Here is a 21,286-nt window from a genome sequence, read left to right on the forward strand (position 1 = left end):
CTCCAGACCCTTCTTTCTTCTCTTGGTCATTATTTCATGGACTCAGGTCAAGCACCAATAAGCATGCCACCTTTTTTTCATCAGTATATTTAATGTTATGTGTCAACATCAAGAGGTTTTAAAAAGATTACAAAACATATAACCTAACTGTGAGACCCTTCTGCCCTGAAGTGGGGCAGCTGCGCCTCTGTACCGTGAGCCTCAGCAGCAGGCAGAATCAATGGCTGACATATCATCAGTCTTAGCTTAAGGAAATTGAACCCAGTACCCTGGCCTCTTATGTGCTAAAGATAGTTGCGAAGAGCCCAGGTTAAGGGGCCTGCACTGTCCCTAGGACTGCCTGCTTCATGTACCAGGGCAGTGGCTGCAGGTCTGCTAGCTGGCTTCCGTTTCTGTGGTAGGCATTAGCTGTGATGGGGCAAAGAGGTAACCAGAAGCAGGTCCAATGGCCCTTTTACCCTGCTGCGGAACTCATTGCCAGGTGTCCATCCATCCCTTCTCTATCAGAAATGGGGCCAAAGCTGGGAAGTTGGCAGGAACAGAAGGCAGAAGCGTGACAGCCTTGAGTGTGTGCTGCTGACCTGGCTGGAACTGGCCTTCACATTCCAGATTCTGAGGGCCTGAGAGCCTGCAGAGGAAGGAGCCCTGGTTGAGGCTGAGCTCCCAGGCCTGTCCTCCCCGCCTGCCCCAGGCCGGCCCTTACCCGTGTCTGACTCTGGCTGGAGCCGGTGCCTGCTGTCGAGGAGCTGAACTCCGAGTACTTGTTGCCAGCAACCATGCAGGCCCACTTTCGGTACTCTTCCCTCACCTGTGAGCCCAAGGTACCAACTTAGAGGGGAGAAAGGAGCTGGCCTTGGGAGTCGGGCCTGGCCTCGGCTCCCTCCACCCTGGCTCTTCCCCCAGCCGCCTGTCTGCCTACCTTCTTGTTGAGCAGGCAGAGCATCACGAAGAGGAAGAGGCCCTGCAGGCAGTTGAGCAGGGTGAAGATGTAGGATAGCCATGTGCTGTCGGGGTCAAAGAGGAGCAGGCCGAAGACCCAGGTACAGCCCAGCACCATGAGCTGGGCAATGGCTGTGATGGTCAGCACCCTGTGGAGCGGGCAGTTGCAGTCTGTCTCCAGCTCTCCCAAGCCCCCTGCTCAGACCCTAGCCCCCCTCAGTCTGGCTGTGCCAGCCTTCCCCGCTGCCCCCCCTCTCACCTGGCCTTCCTTAGTTTCTTCATGTTTGGGTTGATTTCAGAAAACTTGGTTGTGAGCTTCCAGACAGTGATCACGAAAATGGCCGAATTACACTGGGTGGGGATTATGGATCATGGGTTAGAAGGAGGACTGCAGTAGTTAGTAGTCTCGCTGCTCCGGCCTCCAGTACCCAGAGTACTTACAAAAATGATGAAGGCCAGGGGTCCCACAAAGCTCCAGAGAAAGCCACCTATCCTATAGTTCAACCAGCAGCTGGGGAGAAGAAAGAACCTTCTCAGTGACCCTGCACCAGGTCCCAACACTCCACTCCAGCCTTCAACTCGACATCATAGACTCACTATGTTTCGTGCCCATATCCGTCCATTCTGGAAGCTGCTGAGATGGCCACAATGAGGAGGGGCACCCCATAGCCGATCAGGCAGCGCCACAGTGTACTCAGGCCTTGGCCTTGGAACACACGCACCACAAGGAAGTAGAGCTCTACGCCTTCCAGAGCCATCCAGCAGAAGGCAGCCAGGAATAAGTAATGTAGCAGCATTGCTACCATTTGGCAGCGTGTGCTTACCTGTGGGTGGAGGGTGGGGCTGTCAGTGCAGGGTAGGACCAATGGCTACAAAGCCGAACACCCCACCAGCTGGGCTCAAGCAGAACCTGATGGGGCACCTTCCAACACTGAGCCCCGGGACAGACCAGGCTAGCCTACTCGTAGGTCTTGACTCCAAGTGAGGTCAGGACAGGAACATACCAGGCCCCCTTCGTTCTCGACGCCCACCAGAAATATGACGGAGCCCAGGAAAAGGCAGATGCACAGGTGCAGGTGCACCATGGTTCGAGGGCTCTGGATGGACTTCACCAGGAGGAAGGTCACGATACACAGCAGCAGGCAGACCAGGGAAAGCGACAGCCCCACCTTGGTGACCAACTCCAGTCTCGGGTCCTAGGGGAGGAGCTCAGGATGAGTGGTGTTCCCTTACACCTCTCCTGGGGGCAGGGGGCTCTCTTCCCATACACCCAAAACGCCTACCTTAGCTCCTACGAGAAGCCAGATTCCACAAGCCTGTCTTGGACCACAGGGCCAACTCTGCCTGGCTAATGATTTCAGCTGACCATGAGGCCCAGGTTTTGGCCATGTTGAGAAAGCTATACTTTCTGGGATATTCTACACAGGGCTTTTTAAAAATCACATTTATGTATTTGTGTGTATGGCGTGAAGCATCTGCCTGCCACTGTATGTTTTCTCTGGAGACGAAACTCAGGTCATTAGCGCTGGCTGCCTGTAGGCACGTTTACTCACTGACGCGAGCTGGTGCATTTTCCAGTACTTCACATTTGTGCAGGGGCTCGGGCAGAGGCCTGCATCCATCAGCTACTGGGTCGCAAAGGACTCCAGCGGAGGAACCGAGAAGCGGGGCATGGGACTATCCAAAGGGACCTACGGTCCTGCCCAGGCAGGCCTGGCTACCTATGGTTTCAGGGCTTACCATTTACCTTCACATGGTACTGGGCCATCAGGATGGCAAAGCTGCTCAGGTGGTTACAGTGGCAGAGGCCGGTGGTGAAATCCATCGAACAGCCGTCGGTGGCCCAGTGCCCTCTCCCATCGTCACCAGTGTCCCAGAAGGCACATGTCGGCTCTTTACGTGGCTCCCTTGACACCTACGGGCAGATAGGTGATTAGGGTGTGTCTGGGGTAAGCAGAGGACCTTGCTTTAACGTCTACTCTGCGCAGAGAGCCTGGGGGGCCAGCAATGGCAGGAGGACAGGACCCCGGAAATCACAAGCAGTTAACAGGAAATAAATGCCAAAGAAATTAAAAGAATCGGTGGGGAATGGTTGCTTACAGGTTGTAGTTAAAAAAAAAAAAAAAACAAACAAAAAACCCAGATTTATTGAATGTACTTGCTATATATCTGTCTATTTATAATTTGAAGACAGTCTCATACATTCCAGGTTGCCCTCAAACTCACTGTGGCTGAGGATAATGCTGACTTTTATCTTCCTGCTTCTACCTCCTGAGTGTTTGAATTACATTTTATGTGGTACTTTAATCTTTGAACCCAGGGCTTCATGTATGCTAGACAAATACTCTACCAGCTGAGCTAGATCACCAGCCTAGACTAATTTTTTTTTAATATTTATTTATTTATTATGCATACAATGTTCTGTTTGCATGTATCCCTGCAGGCCAGAAGAGGGAGCCAGATCTCATTACAGATGGTTGTGAGCCACCATGTGGGTGCTGGGAATTGAACTCAGGACCTTTGGAAGAACAGCCAGTGTTCTTAACCTCTGAACCATCTCTCCAGCCCTAGACTAATTTTTTTTTAACTTTTACAGTTAATATATATATAGCCAGATGTGACCCTTTTTGTTTTGTTTTTCGAAACAGGGTTTCTCTGTGTAGCCCTGGCTGTCCTGGATCTCGCTCTGTAGACCAGGCTGGCTTCAAACTCACAGAGATCCACCTGCTTCTGCCTCCTGAGCACTGGGAGTGTGCCACCACAGCCCGGCCTGTGACACACACCTTTAATTCACTCACAGCAGACATGGGTGGATCATAACAGCACTGGTTGTTCTTCCAGAGGATCCAGGTTCAATTCCCAGGACCCACATGGTGGCTCACAACTGTCTAACTCCAGTTCCAGGGCATCTGCTGCCCTCTCCTGGCCTCCATGGGACCAGGTATACATGTGGTGCATTGACATGCATTCAGGCAAGACATCGTACACGTAAAATCCTTTCTGAGACTACATTGATGGGGTTGCACTTGGGCTATAGCCTTCATATGGAAGGCAGAGGGGAAATCATGAACTGGGTTGTTTTCTCCTACAGTGTAGGGCTTGGAGACCCGACTCAGGCCAGGAATTAAACTGAGGCCTGGTGGGAAAAGCACCTTTGCCTGCTTCATGAACCATCTTGTAGGCTCAGAATTAAAGTGCTAGAATTAAAGGCGTGTGTCACCACATCCAGCTGTCATTTTTAAATGTTTAGGTGTTTTTAGTGTTTTTTATTATATTTATTTGTTTTGTGTGTGTGTTGGAGGGAAGGAGTCAGGACATTTTGGGGGTTGGTTCTCTCCTACGTGGGGGTCCAGAAGGGCCCCTTTGACTGTGGTTAGGGAGTGAGCAGCAGCGCTTCCCTCCCCGACTCCCCCCATTCAAGGACTCACAGGACGGAAGGAGAAGTTGAATGTGACGTTCGAGGCGAGCTTCCCAGTGTCCGTGTTGGTCAGAAAAATGGAAGTGACGTTTGAGAGGAGCGTGAGTGAAACACCTAGAACTTGTTTTTCGAAGCGTTCCTTCAACGTATCCTGACTCTGGCTCAGGTTCATGGAGGCATGAGCCAGCAGCTTCTGCAGGTTTGGAATGGACAGGATGCCAGCCAAGGAGTAGCCTGGGGGCAGACATGCAGGCTTGTCTGCTGTCCTTCCTCCGTACGCCATCCTCCCAGAGGACAAGTCTGTCAAGGCTCTCCCAGTGGGCTGGTGTCTGCCTGTCCCACATCCCAGACCTCACTCTGGCTTCCCTGGGGGGTGCCCTCCCTGGACCCCTACCATTTTCTGAGCTTTTGGATCCAGCTGTCACAGCCCAGTCCAGTTTCATCCAACCTTGGCTGTAGTGCACTGTGGTAACATCTTTGTTGTCTTGCTCCTTGATCATCAGGGACAGTTCTGAAGAGACAGGGAGAGTGGGTGACTGGGGAGACCAAGGGCCGGGTGGTACCTGGGGGTGGGGCAGGAGAGACCCTTACCAGTGTTGGAAGGGGATGTGTAGGTGAAGGGGCCTTTGGGTAAGAACTGGGCCAGGATCCGAAGGCTTTGCTCCATGTTCTTGAGCAACTGAGTGGCCACTTGGTGCCGTTCAGTGGTGGTTAGATTCTCTTTATCCATGGGGCCTTCCAGCAGCTTGTCCACGGCCTCAATGAGTTTCTGGAGGTGATGAGTGACAGAGCTGTTGAGGTTTTGAATCACAGAAACTGAAGGACCCGGACCACCCTTCCCATGAGCAGACGCTGGAAAGCCACATGGGCTGCCTGGGGAACCTGCTGGAGGGATGCATTAAGACTTACACAGTAGCCAGGAAACAAGGAGATGAGGTTTACGACCTGCATGTCACAACAGCACACGTACACCAGCAGGAAGTGACCGCCAAGGCTCTGCGGAGTCACGCCCCCAGCCCCTCACTGGGGTACTCTAGCCTGGTGCTCTACCACTGAGCCACACCCCCAGCCCTATAATCTGTAAATTACTTGTTTGTGACCATGAGCTTTTGATCTTCCTGCCTCTACCTTCTGGGGTGACAGGCATGTCATATACCACCACATCTTGTTTATTTGCTCTGGGGGTTTTAAGCTCAGGGTGTTTTGATGTTGCGTTGTTTGCTGTTTTTGATGGGGTCTTGCTGTGTAGCTCAGGAACTTGAGATCCTTGTTGAGGCTCCGTACGGCATAGGCCAGCACACTCTGCTTAACTTCAGTCTTAACTGCCTTGGTCACTGCCATTTTAAGCCTGTGTCATAGCCACACACATGGCTGCACGTGTCAGACCCCTGTGCCTCACACCAGAAGTACTGCTTGAATGGATGGAACACTGTCAGTCCGCACCGAGGCCTGTGGCTTGTGCCCTACTGCACTGGGGTCCCCAGAGTTCCCCCTCACCTGGATGGTGTAGTTGGCTGTGGCTGGACTGAAGTCTCTGAGCAGATTCTGGACTTCAACAGAGAATAGAGAGAGACTCTGGGAAGGGAAAAAGGGAGTTGTAGCTGTAAGTTTTCTCAGGTCCCACCCGGCCCCACGGTCCCTCAGCCACTAATAAAATAATCATTCAGAGGCTTAATATTAATTATCAATCGTATGGCCTATGGCAGGCTTCTTGCTAGCTAGCTCTTTATAACTTGACGCATTTCTATTAATCTATGAGTTGCCACATGGCTGTGGTATTACCAGTCTGCTGGCATGGTGCTCCTTGGGCGGCAGCTGGTGTCTCCCCAGACTCTCCTATCTCCTCCTCGTATATCTGCTTGGATTTCCTGCCTGCCTGCTTCTAAGCTGCCTTGCCATAGGCCAATGCAGCTTTGTTTATCAGCCAATCAGAGCAACACATATTCACAGCACACAGAAAGACATCCCCCAGCAGTGAGTCACGGGTGGACAGCAGCACAGCTGAAGGGACAGACAGACTGAAGGGGTCTGACCTCTCGGTCCCCACGGGCTACTCACCTGGCTCTCGGCTGTGAGCGGCAGTGTCCAGATAGGGAAGGGCCGTCCTGTGGGGACAGAACTGTGGTTCAGTAATCTCAGAGTGCATTTGCAGGGCATGGAGGTGCTGGGTGACTAGGGCCAGGTACCTTGGCAGGTGGTGTTCTTTGGACCATTGAGGGACCCAGAGGTTGGCTTCCAACCTGGGCGGCAGCGGCACTTGTAGGAACCCCAGGTGTTGATGCAGATGGTGGAGCTGTGACACTCATGTTGCCCAGAGCTGCACTCATTCACATCTGGAGACACAAAAAAAGGAGGTTAGGTGCTTTCCTGTCTGGTCCCAGTCCCTTCCTTGGTACTGCTACAGTCCCTGGCCTGAGGTACTGATCCCTGGTGGCCTCAGTGAGTGGTACATGATGGGTTAGGGAATATGCAGAGGCCTAAGGCAAATGTATATACGAAAATTGAACTATGGGCTTTTTAGTAATTGAAGGCCATCTGGATTCTCCCCGGGATTCCCCTTGGTATTCCAGCTCTTTTCCTGGGCCCCACAGTTTTTCAAATTCAACCTCAGGAGATCAAAGCCTGGCCTAACAGAGCCTCCTTTCATTCTCTTGAGTAAACGTGGGGACTGAAGAGATGGCTCAGAGTTAACCTTTGGGTTCAGTATCCACACCAGGTGGCTCACAACGACCTATAACTCCAGTTCCAGGGGATCTGACAGCCTCCTCTGACTTCCTTGGGCACCTGCACCCAAGTGGTACATATATATACACCTAAGACACATACATTTTAAGGGTCTTTATGCGTGGCCCTGGAACTCAGAGATTTGCCTGCTTCTGCCTGCCCTCCAAGTGCTGGGATTAAAGGTGTGTCACCACACCTGGCTAAAATAAATCTTAAACAAGACTGCGGGTCCTTAGGAAGGTGGCACCCGGACCTTCACACACTGTGTTGATTGGGCCATTGGGGGATCCAAGAACAGGTTTCCAGCCTTGGCGACAGATGCAAGAATAGCTGCCCAACTTGTTGATGCAATGGGTGGATGGGTGGCAGTGGTTTAGCCCGGAGGTGCATTCATCCACATCTGGGAACAAAACCAAACAGTCATCCCTGCCCCGACTCACACCTTCATGCATTGTACCCACTTTCCCAACTTCTCACTGTCTCAAATTCAGTTGCTACCTGGTGACCTTCAACTTTACCTGCAGAGCACATCATGGTGGCCTCTGCGGGACAGGCCCAGCAAGGATCGGGGGACCCAGTTTACCGGAGGTAAAACCAGGAAGCAGACTGAGTCAGGGGGTTGGACTTCTTGACCAAGGCCTCTTGTTGCTTTCTAGCCCTTCTCAGAACAGGACTGATACTGTTCTCACAGATGAGGAGGAGCCAAACTCTGGGAGCCCCACAGAGCTGTGGGCTCAGAACACCCTGGGGCCAACAGAAACACTGCTGGGAGCTAAATCCTCAGGAGAGTCGCCATAGTCCTGGAGCTCCCGGGGCCCTGAAGAGCTTCCCCCTCTTCAGGCCACAGCCCCGCCTGCCTCCTCCCAGCGACTGTCTGGTCTTGCAGTTGCTCCTGGGGGGTCTACCTGGCATACCTTTGGGGCCTCAGCCTGGGCTGAAGGCCAGACACCTGCACACACAGCTACCTTGGGTGTTGGGGCAAATGACGCTGGGGTTCCTACAGACTCTGGGGTTCCGGCCCTCATCTACCTCATGAGTGGAAGCAGAGGACTGTGTGCTTGAAGCTGAAGCCTCAGGCTCAGGGTTGTCTAGGTTCGTGACACAGAAGCATCTGGAACTTTCCAGATGCTTGTGGGCAGACCGCCTTCTAATTCATATGAAGGCATCATATAAGGTCTGTGGTGGCTCTGACTCTGTTGTCCAGATGTGAAAGGAAGTAGTAGAGGGTTCCCCAGCTGCCAGCAACAGGGGTGTGGCAGCTATCAGTATCCTGGCCTGAAGATTTGGGGCAAAGGCCACATATGAGCCTTAGGAGCTGGTGCAGGGGTGATTCTGTATTCCCATGGCAGCCTCTGTCTCCATTCTTACAAGGTACTGTTCCCTTCAGAGAGTTTTATGTGGAATTCCAGGGACATTCAGGACCACGCAGCCTCACTCACTCCCCAGCCCTCTGTTCGATGGAGGATTGAGACTTGCTCTCGAGCCACACCCCCTCTAGAAAGGCGCTTAATAAAGGGGCAGGACAAGAAGGGATAACACCTGATAGGTCAGGGTGCCACACAGTGAGAGCCAGCCTGTGTGGTGACAAGCTGACGTGCAGCCAGGCATCCCTTGGCTAAAGTTATGGAGGGTAAGAACATGCATTCTATTGAAGCCAGCCCTTCAATATCACAGTGCCCAGAGAGGGAGCTGTGTCCACGAGAGTAATAGGTATTTCTGCCCTCTCTCCTGTTGTGGTCACAGCCCTGGGGATGCACTGAGCGTAGCCTTGTCTCCTTGCCCTGAATTGCCTGGCCTGGCAGCTGCGGTAGACGCATCAGGAGAGAGCAGTCCTGGGGTACTGTCCTCCATGACACCTTCCTTGGACAGTGCTCGCCTTCCATTCTCTGAGGTGTGTGTGTGTGTGGGGGGGGGTGATGTCACCCTGCCCAATCTGGCCACACCATTCTATGCTGTCTTCAAGGAACCAGAATTGCTGAGGATAGTCAGAATGGTGATTGGGTGGAGCAATGGCCAAGGCTGAGCAAAAAGGGGGTCCAGGTACCAAGTGTGGTCTTCCAGCAGGAGCAGTGGCAGAGAACGCAGCCTACCCTTGGGTGTCTTTTCTCCTGGGTCTCCAGGCTGTGTCCGTGGGCGTACTGTAGCAGGCTGCTTAGGGAGGTTTCTAGGCGCAGCAGTAATTGTATGGCTCCTGGAGGGGGCAGGTGTCACCCCAGTGTCCACTGATGCTGGGAAGAGGGCAGACACTGCAGCAGAACGTGCTCCTGGTAGAGGCAGAGTATTCGGGATGGCATCCTTTTGGCTTATGCAAATGAGATGCAGACGGGCAGAGGGATGTTGGCTTATGCAAATGAGATGCAGATGGGCAGATGGATGTTGGCTTATACAAATGAAATGTAGATGGGCAGAGGATGGTGGCTTATGAAAATGAGATGCAGATGAGCAGAAAGAACTTCTGAACTTCCAGAACCAAGTAGTAGAGAAGGAGCAGAAGATGTGGCCCAAGGGCTCCTGTGATCCAGGTGGGCCTGTCCTCTAAGCGGTGCAGGCAGCAGTCTGGGGTGCGGGGTGATGGCTCAGCCAGGGCCTTAAGCATCGTCTGGGTTCCACTCTCAGCGGGATGCTTTCGGTCACCCTCCTTGGGGTCCATGGAGACACCTGTGTCACTTCATAGAGTGACGCATTTTTCTGAAAATCCATTTCTCTCTCTCTCTCTCTCTCTCTCTCTCTCTCTCTCTCTCTCTCTCTCTCTCTCTCTCTCTCTTCCTTCTCTTTGAAACAGGGTCTCATTATGTAGCTCTGCTGTCCTGGAACTCACTCTGTATACCAGGCTGGCCTTAAACTCACAAAGATCTGCCTGCCTCTGCCTCCCGAGTGCTGGGATTAAAGGCGAGTACCACACACTTGGCTTTGAAAATATCTCTTGCATTCAAAGAGAATGAACTTTTTCCAGATCTTGCCATCAAGTTAATAATCTGCCTTGAGATCACTTAAGAGCATGTACTCAACCTACTGTCATCCTGTTTAACCTGCGTTTAAGAGAACGTTACCAACCTTATGTGCCTTGGATTGCCCATGTAATCAGCTTTACAGCGTAAGCTAAAGCATAGCTTTAATCTTATGTATTCTCCCATACTCCTGACCCCAGAATAATGTATGTGTGTCTTTGTGTGTGTGAATATGTGTTGTGGTAATCATTTACTAAAAACAACCAATAGGTTGGAAACAACTTTATACAACACATATCCATCATAAATGCTGTAAACAACATGTGGATACAGGCCGGCAATGTCTGCTTGCCATGATATTTGCTGTTCTGGGTAAATAAAATTATTTTTCCCTTGTAAAATTCTGTCAAAGATTTCTGTAGAGAATCAATCCCTCACTCCTTTCCCATGCTGTGTTTTCTGTGCTGTTTAATAAATACAGAGCAAAGCCCTTTGTTAGGACAGACAGAAGACACAGGGAAAGAAGCATGAAGAATTCTTTTTGTTTGTTTGTTTTTCGATACAGAGTTTCTCTGTGTACCCCTGGCTGTCCTGAAACTCCCTCTGAAGACCAGGCTGGCCTTGAACTCACAGACATCTGCTTGCCTCAGCCTCCCAGAGTGCTAGGAATAAAGGCCTGGCTACTTTTTTTTTTTTTGCAGACAGTGTCTTTCTACATAGTTCTGGCTGTCCTGGAACTCACTACATATTCATTCCTTGACTCATATTCTAGCCTTAAACTCCAGAGTGTTGGATCATATATATCAAGCACCACAATACTCAATTAAACAGGGCTTTCTGAGTCACACACAGGTATCATCAGGATGAGGCGGCCGGGGGGTGGGGGGGTTACCAAATGTCCCCTCCTCCCTACATCTCTAAGCTTGTGGCTGTGACCCATGACCAGAGCAAACCACAGGGGCAGAACCAACATCAGGACCCTGCCTTGTGGCTGCTGTAACAATTATGCTGGTGACCTTGAAGCTGATGTGAATGAGGCAAATGCATTGGCAAGCTTTTACCTCGACATGTGTTCTCGCTCTTGTTAGCAAAATATTTTTTCCCAGAAAGGAGCCGATATCCCAGGTTGCATGAGCAGTTGTAGCTTCCCGGTGAGTTATTGCACGTGGCGAACGGTCCACAGAGCACACTGTTCTGAAGGCACTCGTTGATGTCTACAACACAACAGGCATGAGGGTTAGCCCCCGAAATCCAAGAGTCCTCTTGCGGGACTCCCACATCGACCTGACTACAGCCAGGGACTGCGGGGTCAGCATCGGAGGGAAATTACGGGCTGTGTGCACGAGGCTGTGCTATAGCTTGAGCTACTCCTGAAGGCTGCAAGCAGGCCAGCTCTGCTCCTCTCCGTCCTCTGGGGTGGAATGGAAAACCAGCCTCCCCATCTCCAGTCCCAAAGCCAAGTTCAGGCACAGAGCCTGGCACTCAGGCCCTGCTCTGGGACGTCCTACTTGTTCACTTCTTGCCTCCCCGTCTTGGTTTCTTTTTCTGTCTTTGATGAAGCTGAGACCCCTGGCCCCAGACCACACCTTGTCATCTCTCAACATGCCCGTCCCCAAGCCTCTGTACCTTCACAGCTCTCGGTGGCTTCAGTGATGAGCTCTTTGACACTTGAGAAGCCTGCCATGCATCGACAGCTACTGGAATTGACACATTCTGAGTCCGGAGGGCACCCCCAGGCGGGGCAGTCTGTGGGGGACAGATACTTTGGTAAGAAAGTAAAGGAGGCCCAGTAGGGGGGAAGTGCCACCCAGAACAGAATCTTAGAAAGGTGTGAGGAGGCCCTTATCGTCCCCAGCAGCTGCCCATCTGCTCCTGAGGCTTGTGGTTGGCAGTGGGACACCCCCCCCCACCTCCCCTCCAGCCTTGGCCGTGGAGCCCGTGTCCGATGGACTTACTCGGATCCCTCTGGGTTTGAGCTCCTGACAGGCTCAGCAGGATGCACACCACTGCCCCTGAAACAAAGCAGAGGATGGTCAGCTGGATCCCAGAGCAGAGACAGCAGGCCAAAGCTGTGCATCCGTGGGTAGTGGGTGCTGACCCTGCCCAGGCTGAGATTCTGTAGTTAATACTCAAGACATCAAGCTCCAGTTCCCAGGGCTAATGGCACTTACTTATAATTCAATTACTCTGAATGTTGAGGCAGGAGAATTAGGAGCTCAAGGCCAATCCTGGGCTACAATGCATACTGAGACCTGTCTCAAAAAAAAAAAAAAAAAAAAAATCAACCAGGGCTGGGGAGATGGTTCAGCAGTTAAGAGCACCAGCTGCTCTTCCAGGTCATGAGTTCAATTCCCAGCACCCATGTGGCAGTTCACAAAAATCTGTAATAGAATTTTTTTTCTCCACAGACCAAGCCTTGACCTTTATTATTTAAAAAGCTGCATATTTATTTCGCTTTCTGACTCTGTGCTTGTGCCCTCAACACCTTCACAACAATGTTCTGCTCCTCAATAAGGAAAGCCCGCTTGATCCCGTCGCGGACACACTTGGCACACAGGGACCCACCGTAGGCCCTGCTGACATGCTTCTTGGTCTTAGACAACCTCATAAGGACTTTCGGTCTCACAGCACGAACCCCTCGAAGCCTGCCTGGGCACACACCACATGCCGATTTAGGTGCTTTCCCAATCTTCTTGGTATAAAGGTAAACAATCCTGTTGCCAGGGGTCCGAGACAGCCTAGTTTTGTTAGAGGCTGTGTTGTAGGAAAGCCTACGACGGTATGTCAAACACTGGACCATTCTGAGTGCCTCTTGGTTTTTCGAAATAGGGTTTCTCTGTGTAGCTTTGCGCCTTTCCTGGAACTCGCTTTGGAGACCAGGCTGGCCTCGAACTCACAGAGATCCGCCCGGCTCTGCCTCCCGAGTGCTGGGATTAAAGGCGTGCGCCACCACTGCCGAGCCTTAACATTGTCTTTTATACTTAAATCTTTGTCTTAGTTTGGTCGTTATGCTGTGATAAAACAGCACGATCAAAAGCAAGCTGTGTAGGAAAGGGTTTATTTGCTTACAGGTTACAGTCTCTTTTCAGGGTGAGTCAAGGCAGGAGACTGGAGTCAGGGACTGAAGCAGAGACCATGTGAATATATGCCACTGTGATTGGGTTAATAAAGAAGCTGACTAGCCAATAGCCGAACAGATAGAGGTTAGGCAGGACTTGCAGAAAAAAAGAGAAGGACTCTTGGGAGTCAAGAGAGCCAGACACAGAGGAAGCAGGACAGGTAGAAAATGAGATAACAAGTCATGAGTCACATCTTAGAACTTAGATAAGAAATGAGTTAATTTAAGTCATAAGAGCTAGTTAGTAACAAGCCTAAGCTATCGGCCATTCATTTATAATTAATATTAAGTCTCTGTGTGGTTATTTGAGGAGTGAGCTGGTGGGACAGAACTGACTGGCAGGACAGAAGAGTACATCTACAGAGGAACACTACTCACTGGCTTGCTCTTCACAGCTTGCTCGGCCTGCTCTTTTATATAACCCAGAATCACCTGCCCAGGGGTTGTTGTATCACAACCAAACTAAGATTAAGAGTAAGTGTAAATGACAATGTCAAGATGGGGGCTGTGGTGCACACCTTTAATCCCAGCACTTGGGAGGCAGAGGCAGGCAGACTTCTTGAGTACAAGGCCAGCCTGGTCTATGTAGTCCAGTATATAGTCCAGAGCTATATAGAATGACTATGTCTCACAAATAAAAAAATGTTAATTCCTTAGCTACGTAGGCTTTGTCCCCACAAAGGGAGGCTGTCATCACTTTCATCACCACAGAAAAGGAAACTGCATGAGACAGTAGTGAAGCTGTGAGTTGGAGGCCAGCCTGGTTTACAGAGTAAGTTCCAGGACAGCCAGGGCTATAGAGAGAGACTATGTCTCAATAAAAAGGTGGGGGGGCAGGCTGGCCTTTTCCACAACAATCATTAATCAAGAAAATACTCCACAGATTTGCCTACAGGCCAACTTGTGAGATTTTCTCAACTGAGGTTCCCTCTTCCCAAATGACTCTGTAGCTTGAGTCAAGTTGACAAAAAACTAACCAGCACATTTACATTTAGTTGTGTGTATGTGTGTGTGTGTGTGTGTGTGTGTGTGTGTTTGCCACCACACCTATGCGGAAGTTGTTTCTCTTTTCATTCCAAGGAGTCCCCTGGACTAAATTGAGGTCACCAGGCTTATATACAGCAGCCTCCTTTACTTGGCTGAGTCATCTTGCCCACCTCAGGTTTGTTTGAGCAGGATCTCATGTAGCCCAGGCTGACCTGAAACTGGCTGTGTAGCTAAGGATGACCTTGAACTCCTGACCCTCTAGCCTCCACCTTATTGGAGCTATCATGTTTTATATTGTTTTCTCTCACAATACTGGGATAGAACCCAAGGCCTCTGCATGCTAGGCAAGGGCTGGCCCACTGGACCTCATTCCCAATCCCTCTTTATACTTTATTCCTAAGTTGTTCAGGCTGGGCTTGTACTTGAAATCCTCCTGCCTCAGTGACCTGAGGAGCTGGGTCAGGCCTGTGCCACCAGGCCAGACCCTTGTCATTCTATAGGAAAGAATGGCGGCTTGGACTCTGTCTTCCGGGTCCCATCTAAGCTCTGACACTCTGCCACCACACACAGCTACCCACTGTCAACCACACAAGCTGGTGGCAGCAAGTCAGGAAGTGGCTGTGGTGGAGGGTGGGTGACTGCTGAACACAGCCCTGGTACCTGCTGCTGTTGACAGGCATCGCTCCGAGGCAGGACTGCAAGCCTGAAGTAACAGCATTCGCTACAGACAGACATCCAAGAAAGCAGGGGCGGAAGGAAAAGAAATGATGAGGAGGAAGTGGGAAGCAGGGAACGAGGAGGGAATCAGGGCTGGAAGGCAAGGAGTGTGTAATCCAGTGACTGGAGGCTGAGGAGGAGGCTCTTAAGTTAAAACCAACACAAATTCAAGGGCAGCCTGGGTAACTTGGTGGAACCTGACTGAAATGAGGCCCTGGGTTCCATCCCCAGGACCAAAAAAAGAAAAGGGGGTGGGGACTGGACGAGGAAGAGGAGGAGAAGGAGGAGGAGAGCTTGGATAAAGGCACTCGCTGCCATGTCTCACAAACTGACTTCTGAGTTAAGAGCTGGGACCCGTGTGGTGGGAGGAGAGAACAGACCTCTATATGTGTGTCGTGGTATGTGAGCACACACACATGCCCACATGCACATATCCACCCACACAAAAAATAAAACAAAAAAAAATTTAAAGATTAATTTATTGTAAGTCTCTGTGAGGGTGTCAGATCCCTTGGAACTGGAGTTACAGACAGTTGTGAGCTGCCATGTGGGTGCTGGGAATATAACCCCGGGTCCTTTAGAAGAGCAGCCAGTGCTCTCAACCACTGATCCAGCTCTTCAGCTCCATAAAAAGAAAATTAAAAAAACAAACAAACAAATAAAACAAAACAATTGGGCAGGGCAATGGTGGCGCACGCCTGTAATCCCAGCAGTCAGGAGGCGGATCTCTGTGAGCTCAAGGCCAGCCTGGTCTACAAAGCGAGTTCCTGGACAGCTAGAGCTACACAGAGAAACCCTGTCACAGAAAAAAAAAAAAAAAAAAAAAAAAAGAAAGAAAAAAGAATTGGCAGCTGGAGAGATGGCTCAGCAGTTAAGAGCACTGGCTGCTCTTCCAGTGGACCCGGGTTCAGTTCCCAGTACCCACATGGCAGCTCACAACTGTAATTCCAGTTCCAGGGATGTCAGTGCCCTCTTTTGGTCTCCAAGGCTACTAGGCATTCACATAGTGCACACACATACAGGCAAGCCAAACAATCATGTACACAAACTAAATAAATCTCAAAAGAAAAAGAGGAAGTCTGGAAGCCGAGTGCCCTGTAACGCCAACTGCTTGGCATGCTAAGGCAAGAGGACTAAAGTCCCTAGCCTGGGCACAAACCACAGCACAAGAGCCTGTCTCAAAATAAAAACCAAGAGAAAGATCGGGGTGTAGCATGTGTGAAGGTGGGAGCCTAGCAGGTGTGAAGTCCTGTTTTCCCTCTCAGAAGAGGGGAGTGGGTGTGCAGACGGAAAGCAGGGTGGGCGATGTCTGAGAAGCAGGGGCCCTGGGGAGAGCCTGGGGGACACAGTTGCTCCCAATGTGGGGAATACAGCAGCAAGAAGAGGATCTTAACAGGAGTCCTAGAGAGAGCCCTAGGGTGAAGGGCTGGTGGGGGGGGGGTGGATTGAGTCACTTCCTGGATGATTCACCCACCACTGGGCTGGCTGCATGCCAGGTTCTTAGGGGGATCCTGGGTCAGCCACTATGAGCAGAGTTGTGGGGGAGACAGTGTCTCTAAGAGGGTCTCAGTCTTTGTCTGACTGGGTTCCCTGAGGCCAATGAAGAACCAGAGGCTCCGGGTGAAACTCACCCACTCAAAGCTGGGGTGACCCCCTCAAATTAGAATTCCTCTTTTTTCCTCCTCTTGAGCCATAGGGTTGGACCCCCCCAACTCCCACCCCATCAGAACCCAGTTCCTCTTTGTGGGACAGACCACAAAATGATCTTCTCTCCAGGATCGGCCCTGGGGCAATTCAGTTCCTAAAGTATAATACCAGTATGTGTCTCTCTGTGTGACTGGCCTGGGTGCCTTCCACCTAGATTTTTGAGACAGGGTCTCAAAGAGCCTGTGCTCATCAAGCAGGCTAGGCAGCCAGCAAGACTCAGGGATCTACCCGTCTCCCTGCTGCAACATGGAGATTACAAGTGTGTGTCACTACACCCAGCTTCCTCGACACGGGACATTTACTGACAGAGTCCTCTTCCCAGTCCTCAAGTAACTTTTTGAAAAAGAATATTAATTTTTATGTGTATGGATGTTTGGTCTGTTGCCTGGTGCCTAGGGAGGTCAGAAGAGGGCATTGGGTCTCCTAGAACTGGAGTTAGAGATGGTTGTGAGCCACCGCGTGGTTGCAGGGAACGGAACCCCCACCTTCTGGAAGAACAGCAAGTACTCTTAACCACGGAGCCATTTTCCATCCCCACAAGTAACTCTCTGAGACTCAGAACCATGGCAGGCGGGCGTGGTGATGCACACTTCCAGACCCCAGTAACTCTTTAAGACTCAGAACCATGGCAGGCGGGCGTGGTGATGCACACTTCCAGGCCCCAGCACTAGTGAGGCAGGTGGAACTCTGCTCGAGGCCAGCCTGCTGTACTTAGGGAGCTCCAGGCCAGCCAAGGCTACATAGCAAGACCCTGTCACAACCACCACAAAAACAAATCAGAAGTAGGGGATTATCACAAATTTGAAACCAGTTTGGGCCACATAGCTACTGTGCCAAACCCTGCCTCTAAAACAAAACAAAAAGCTCAAAATGAAGTCAGGCCTAGTTGCACAAGTCTGTAATCTCCACCCTCAGAAGAGGAAGCAGAAGGATCAGAAGTTCAAGGTCATCCTTAACTACCATGAAATCTTGTCTCCAAAGAAACCTGAAAAGATTCAACAGCATCAAGAGGCTGGGGTCATGTCCAATCTCCACCAAGACAAAATGAGACTCGGAGCTTGGAAAAAGATTAGTGATTAGGCCAGGGTGGGCAAGGGAAGGCAGACCCGAGCAGTGGTCACCTAGGCAGGGGGGGCTCCTTGTTCCCTCACTGTGGGCTGGGCTCTACCCCACCACCCTGGAGACACTGCCCAGGCTGCCTACATCTGGAGACTTGGAAGTTACCCAAACAGGAGCACAGCTGCTCCCTTCTGCTCCCAGACACATCTGGTTCAAATTCCCAGGCTCAGACTGGAGCCACCAGGCTCGGCTTAGGGATCCAGGAGTGGGGGTAGGGCAGCATTTGTACTTCCTGCCAAAGACCCCCCAGCATCTCACCCAGAAAAATAATAATCACAATGATAGAAGTGTCCACTTAATTCTCTGCATGCATTCTCTCTGTCTCTGTCTCTGTCTCTGTCTCTGTCTCTGTCTCTCTCTCTGTCTCTCTCTCTCTCTCTCTCTCTCTCTCTCTGGGGAGGTAGGGGTGTTTTGACAGTATAGTCCTGGCTGGCCTGAAACTTGCCATGTAGACCAGGCTGACCTCCGACTCACAGGATCTTTCTGCCTCCTTTCTAGGGCTGAGATTAAAGACACCAGCCTTGGTTGGTTGCTTTCCGAGACAAGGTCTCAAGTGGCCTCAAACCCCATATGCAGCTGAGAATGACCCTGAACTTCCGATCCTCCTGCCTCTACTACCAGGGTACCACTTGCAGACATGGACACCACACGATGTGTTCGCTTCATTCAAACTGTGAACCAGAAAGCTTATGTACAAACTCTTGGCCTTTGGAAGAGCACGGTAAAATGCAGCTGGTCTTGCTCCATTTTACAGAGGAGGAAAGTGCAGCCCAAGGTCACTGTGGCCCAGCCCAGTGACAGCCAGGCCGGCCTCTGCAGCTGTCTGCCACCAACTGTGCCCCCCTGGGACTCAAGTTCCTAGCTCCAGAGCCCACAGGCCACGGAGCTGCCTGCCACTTGCCACCTGTTGCTGGCACGCAGGCCAGTCATTGTGGTTGGGGTAACCCCAGCTTGCACCCCAAGTTCCATTTCTTCATTGTTTGTTATCAAGTTACTTAGGTAACTTAGCAGTCAGATAGCGGTTGGAGGCACCCAGGGTGGGGCGGGAAAGTCACCACAAAGGCCAAGTTCAAACTCACAGCCTGGCAAGATCCCTTCAGCCAGCGGCTCGGTCCCAGGCAGGTCCCGAGGAGGGCCTCTGCAGTGTTCCTGGCACTCACAACACGGGACGTACTGGGGGTTGCCACCCTCCTTGAAAGGGTTGTTCTCGCACTGGCTTGTGCTCCACATTAAGAACGCCTGTATGGGCGACCAGCCAGCGGAGCTCACTTTATCCTGCATTTGTTTTTATTTATTTTTATTTTACTGCTGTATGTGTGTTTTGCCTGCATGTATGTTTGTGCACTACATGTATGCCTGGTGCCTGTGGAAGCCAGCAAAGGGTGTTGGATCCCCTGGAGTTACAGCCCCTTGTGAGCCACCATGTGGGTGCTGGGAACCAACCAGGTCCTCTCTTAATGCTCTTAACCTCTGCACCATCTCTCCAGCCCGCAGCCTGCATTTTTTTTTTCTTTTGTCCTTTTGAGACAGAGACAGGGTCTTCCTGTGTAGCCTAGGCTGACTTGGAAATGGTGACCCTCCTGCCTCAGCCTCCCTATAGCCGTGAGTCACCAAGCCGGCTTTGCCACTCCCTTCACGTGCCCCCACGCCTCAGTTTCCCTCTCTTAGCCTCCAAGTGGGCAGCAGTCAAGCCCATTAGGGCCCAGCACCCCTGAGAGCATTCTGGGGCGCACAGGTGCGCGGGCTTTGCCTGTCCCTGCCCCGGCAGACCACGTCCCGCGAGCTTCCTCCCGGCCCCGCGCAACCCCGAGGTCTCACCGATCAGGAGGCCGCGGTGGGAGCTCATGGTGGCGCGGAACGGACGGACGGACGGCATCTGGGCTGGCGGCGGGCGGTGGCGGCCGACTGGGCTGGGCCTTTATGCACCGGGCGTGGGCAGGGCCCTCCCCGGAACTGTCCTCCCCGCTGGAAAGTAACAGGAAAGTGCCGGGGAAACAGCCCCAGGGCGCGGCGCGCGCCCGCGCCTGGAACAAACGCGACCCATCGCGCGCGCGTCCCAGCCACCCCCCCTCCTCCCCGCGGACAGGCGGCCCGCAGCCGAGCTGGGCGGCGCCGGCGGCGAGGTGTCGGGGACAGGGACCCAGTCACGTCGAACAGTGCTGGGTGGAGTTCCCACCCGAGCGGCGCCCTGGGCTCCGGAGCGACCCCCATTCCCACTAGCAGGATTTTCCCGCTTCTTTTCCAGGGAAACCCAGGCTCAGAGAAGCCCGAGGCCAAATAAGAATCCGGGAAGCGCCTGCCGAGGGCCCTTCTGGGATGCCAGGCCGGGAAGGAGCAATGTCAGGGTTTGGAGATGTGGCTCAGTGTGTGTGGGGCTGGCTTAGCATGCTCGAGGCCCTGGCTAGCTTCAGTGCCACATAGACGGGCGAAGGAGCACTGATCAGGAGTTCAAAGTCACCCCTCGTTTTGTCGCATTTGAAGCCTGCCAGGACTACATGACACCTTGTCTCACAAAGAAAAAAGGGGTGTGGCATGGTCCTGCACTCCTGTAATAATCCCCGCACTCTGGGAAGCAGAGGCTAACCCTGAGGCCGTCCTTGGCCACATAAGAGTTCCAGGTCAGCCAGGGCTACGCACTGAGAACCTATCTCAAAAATTAAAAAAACAAGAAATAAAAAATGGAGTACTACCAAGAGGGCTCGGTGGGTAAGGGCACGTGCCCCCAAACCTACCGACCTGACTTCCATACCCAGGACGTACATGGTGGGAGGAGAGAACCAACTCCTGAAAATTGTCTTCTGACCGGCACAAGCACAAGCACTAAATAAATAAATCAACAAGTTAAACGTAATAAAAACTTAGAATAAATAGAGGAAGAGGGATTTGACCACTGGACATCTCTAACCACTTCAGGGCTTTTTGGTTACACACGCTGACCTTGCCACAATCTTTAGAGAATCATATAACGTACACCGGCTTCCTGTTTGGATAACTCATGTAACTATCATTTCTTTTTATGTGGTGGTGGGGGGGGGTTGTCAAACCCAGGGTTTTGTGCATGCAGGGCAAACCCTCTACCACGTGAACTACATTCCCAGACACATCTAGTGATTTTTCAAAACATCATTGATTTTTTTTTTCTCCTTTTTTCTCTGAAACAGGATTTCAGGTAGCCCAGGCTGGATTTGAACTCTATGTAGCCTAGGATGGCCTTGAACCCCTGATTTTTCTTGCCTCAAGGCTGGAGTCTGCTGGAGCCATGGGCATAAACTACCAGGAGCTCCAGGCCTTCTTCTTACCTTAATAAATTCCAGGAGCACAGGGAGGCGTGCCGCTGACTGGGAAGAAGGCGCAAGCCTCCAATGGCAGCACCGGGGAGGGCAAGGCGAGAGGGCTTCTGGGAGTTTGTGGCTATCCTGGTTGACGTCGCGGGAGAAAAAAATAAAATACAGGAAGCTGTAGAAAATGTGTGCTGTTAGGGCCAGAGACATGACTCACTGGTTAAGAACACGGGTGAATGAGCACTGGCCGCTCTCCCCGAGGTCAGGGTTCAATTCCCAGCATTCCCAGAGCAGCTAACAACTGTCTGCAACTCCAGTCCCCGGGGAT

The 21,286-nt window shown here is 51.7% G+C and overlaps 1 protein-coding gene and 1 pseudogene across 4 annotated transcripts; both read right to left on the reverse strand.

The window, feature by feature from the left end:
- Positions 1 to 78: 78 nt before the first annotated feature.
- Positions 79 to 20,148, reverse strand: Adgre5 (adhesion G protein-coupled receptor E5). Of its 4 annotated transcripts, XM_006993072.4 has the most exons (20): positions 19,496 to 20,148; positions 11,985 to 12,041; positions 11,656 to 11,775; positions 11,091 to 11,243; positions 9,172 to 9,345; positions 7,335 to 7,481; positions 6,544 to 6,690; positions 6,416 to 6,462; positions 5,855 to 5,932; positions 4,949 to 5,126; positions 4,752 to 4,868; positions 4,368 to 4,591; positions 2,687 to 2,854; positions 1,944 to 2,135; positions 1,537 to 1,763; positions 1,381 to 1,450; positions 1,199 to 1,290; positions 920 to 1,088; positions 704 to 808; positions 79 to 628 (listed from the first exon to the last, which is right to left on the reverse strand). In XM_006993072.4, exons 1-20 carry the CDS (start codon positions 19,551 to 19,553, stop codon positions 599 to 601), a joined length of 2,553 nt encoding a protein of 850 aa, XP_006993134.3. In that variant the 5' UTR covers positions 19,554 to 20,148; the 3' UTR covers positions 79 to 598. The 4 variants fall into 4 exon arrangements, with proteins under 4 accessions (XP_006993134.3, XP_006993132.3, XP_076427953.1 ...); XM_006993070.4 differs by lacking the exon at positions 9,172 to 9,345; XM_076571838.1 differs by lacking the exon at positions 7,335 to 7,481.
- Positions 12,437 to 12,864, reverse strand: LOC102904079 (large ribosomal subunit protein eL34 pseudogene; annotated as a pseudogene).
- Positions 20,149 to 21,286: the final 1,138 nt, after the last annotated feature.

Source organism: Peromyscus maniculatus, chromosome 5, assembly GCF_049852395.1.
Source record: "Peromyscus maniculatus bairdii isolate BWxNUB_F1_BW_parent chromosome 5, HU_Pman_BW_mat_3.1, whole genome shotgun sequence".
In the NCBI taxonomy this organism is placed as follows: Eukaryota; Metazoa; Chordata; class Mammalia; order Rodentia; family Cricetidae; genus Peromyscus; species Peromyscus maniculatus.